Genomic DNA, 2,254 nt, shown 5'->3' with positions numbered 1-2,254 from the left:
AGGAACCAAAGAGATAAATTAGAAACCTTCAATATGCACTAATTTAATTAATTTTGTTATTTTCTTGAATTTACACTAAATTAATTTTAGTAATTCGTGAATTGAGTGTTTGAAGGTAGGATATTATATGAAAACTCACCTTTTGAACTCATTATTGTTGCATCTAATGAGTAATGTATGCATCTAATTTGAGACTCAGGGCTGTGTGTTTTTTTTTTTTTTTTTTTTTTTAACTTAATGGGCTGAGTTGTTTGGAAGAATTATTTGGTCACCAAAAAACCCGTTTACTTTCACCTTTTTGATTAACCAAATCTCTTACGACTGATTATTCGCACACCTAAAAAACCTGTGTAGTCCCCATATAGATGCACCAATTGCCCAAGATACCTATCTTCCCTTTCTATCTTCTCCATCGGAAAACGTAATCAACCGTCTAGCTAGTCGATCTCATCACATGTATCTCTTTGTTTTTTTTAACATCTTCAATTCTCCATCAGTTAGGTTGCTAGCTTTTGTTCTAATATATTAGGTTATTGATTTTGATTTTGGGGATCTTTCAAAATAAGAAATTTTTAATGCGAAATATATGTTTTTAAGATGTAAATGGCCTTCCAGATTTCCAGAAACATCTTTGTTTGTTGTCTTCTTCAATAATTTTACATTAAAGTTATATGTCTTATTTTAGGGTTTATGATTGTTCCTTTGTTTGCGATTAAAATATGACTTATTACAAAGTATTATCTTTTGGTGTCTTCAAGTTTAAGGATTGTTTGTGTTTACTTTGTTGAAGACTTTTGTTATTTATGAAAAATCCAACTAAATTTAACTAGATTCACATTATTCCAGTTTGCAAAATTGCTACTGTTATTTGATAATGCACTGGACATGGAAATTGTTTTGTTTTCTCTATGGTGTAAACATGTAAATTGTTGGTTTAATGAAGACACCCCATCAACTAGTATAGTCTACTCAGTTTGTACATATATTTTAATTTTCTATATTTGTAGATGGACCGAGGAAGTGCGCCAACAAACCGAAAAAGAATTAGAGTTAGTTGGAAGGATGTAAACGTGGAAAAAACATTTCTTGAAGCTTATCTTCAAGAAATTGCAAGTAGCGGGCGAGAAGGAGGTGGCTTGAAGGCACTTTCATGGAAGAAAGTCGGTCAAGTCCTAAAAGAAACCCATAAAGTTGATGTTGATTGTAAACAAATGGCAAATCATTTAAGCTACTTGAAGGGAAAATATCAAGCGTGGTTAAAATTGAAAAACAAAACTAGAAGTGGTTAAAATTGAAAAACAAAACTGGAAATGTTTACAATTCATCCACTAACACATTCAACTTAACAGAGGAAGAATGGGAGATAGAGTGCAAGGTCAGTACTCATACTTGGTTTATGACAATTACTTTTACTTTTGTTTATGAGTCAATTTGAACGTGGTTTACTTCTTGTGCTTTATTATGTGGTGTACTACTTTATATACTTTATTTGCTTGATACATAAGCTATTCATAATGTAGGCAAACAAATATTGTGAGTCACTAAGGACTACTCAACTATTATATCCAACTCTTTGCGCACAACTTTTTGATGGTGTGGTTGCAACCGGTATACAAAGTTATGGACCACATTCAACTGCTCCTATGCAAGAACTGCAAGTTGTTGATCCCGTGGCAGTTGAACAAGTTAAAGAGGAAGTGTTGGTTTATTTTGGCTAATAGAAGATATGTTTATCCCACATTGGTGGGAGGAAGATGTGAGGGGTGAGTGACTTGGTTATATAAGAGTGGCTAAGTCTTCATTCCAAATTGCACCAATCAATACACTTTAAGTATTTGATTATTTCTTTCTTTCTTACCCTTGTTTGAGAGTTGTATTAGTTAAATATTTTGGAGAGTGTAGTTGGTTTAAGAGAGTCGTCTATATCATTGTAACAATTTGTGATATAGTGTATTTTCTCTCTTTGGGGGCCGGTGGTTTTTCTCCTGTTTTGGAGTTTCCACGTTAAATCTTATGTTGTGTATTGTTCTTATTTCTTTACTATTATTGTTGGGCTGGGTGGTGGGAATTAGTGAGACCGTAATTTCCCAACAACTGGTATCAGAGCGTCAGGTTTGACGGGGGTCTCGGTTATAGGAGTCGGAGTATGCTCTGTGGTTGCCACGGGAGTGGATCGTCCACATCAGAAACGAGTTCTATTGATCGTATAGGGTATCTGGTTAGACAATATTTTTTCTGATTCGTAGTAATAGTT

The 2,254-nt window shown here is 33.8% G+C and overlaps 1 protein-coding gene across 1 annotated transcript; it reads left to right on the top strand.

Moving 5' to 3' along the window:
* The first annotated feature begins 1,007 nt into the window (after positions 1-1,007).
* LOC139860104 (uncharacterized) lies at positions 1,008-1,718 on the top strand. Its single transcript, XM_071848878.1, has 3 exons — positions 1,008-1,284; positions 1,350-1,375; positions 1,521-1,718. The coding sequence occupies exons 1-3, from the start codon at positions 1,008-1,010 to the stop codon at positions 1,716-1,718; spliced, it is 501 nt and encodes a 166-aa protein (XP_071704979.1).
* The last annotated feature ends 536 nt before the right edge of the window (positions 1,719-2,254 follow it).

The sequence above is a fragment of the Rutidosis leptorrhynchoides genome, chromosome 7, assembly GCF_046630445.1.
Source record: "Rutidosis leptorrhynchoides isolate AG116_Rl617_1_P2 chromosome 7, CSIRO_AGI_Rlap_v1, whole genome shotgun sequence".
Taxonomy (NCBI): Eukaryota; Viridiplantae; Streptophyta; class Magnoliopsida; order Asterales; family Asteraceae; genus Rutidosis; species Rutidosis leptorrhynchoides.
The sequence above is the reverse complement of the archived record's forward strand: the minus strand, read 5'-3'. Positions and strand labels throughout refer to the sequence as shown.

Excerpts from the sequence above, each read along its gene's own strand:
- LOC139860104 (XM_071848878.1), top strand. The coding sequence starts at position 1,008 with ATGGACCGAGGAAGTGCGCCAACAAACCGAAAAAGAATTAGAGTTAGT. Across the intron at positions 1,285-1,349 it reads GAAAAACAAAACTAGAAGTG|AGGAAGAATGGGAGATAGAG; the intron begins GTTAAAATTGAA and ends TCAACTTAACAG. Across the intron at positions 1,376-1,520 it reads AATGGGAGATAGAGTGCAAG|GCAAACAAATATTGTGAGTC; the intron begins GTCAGTACTCAT and ends TTCATAATGTAG.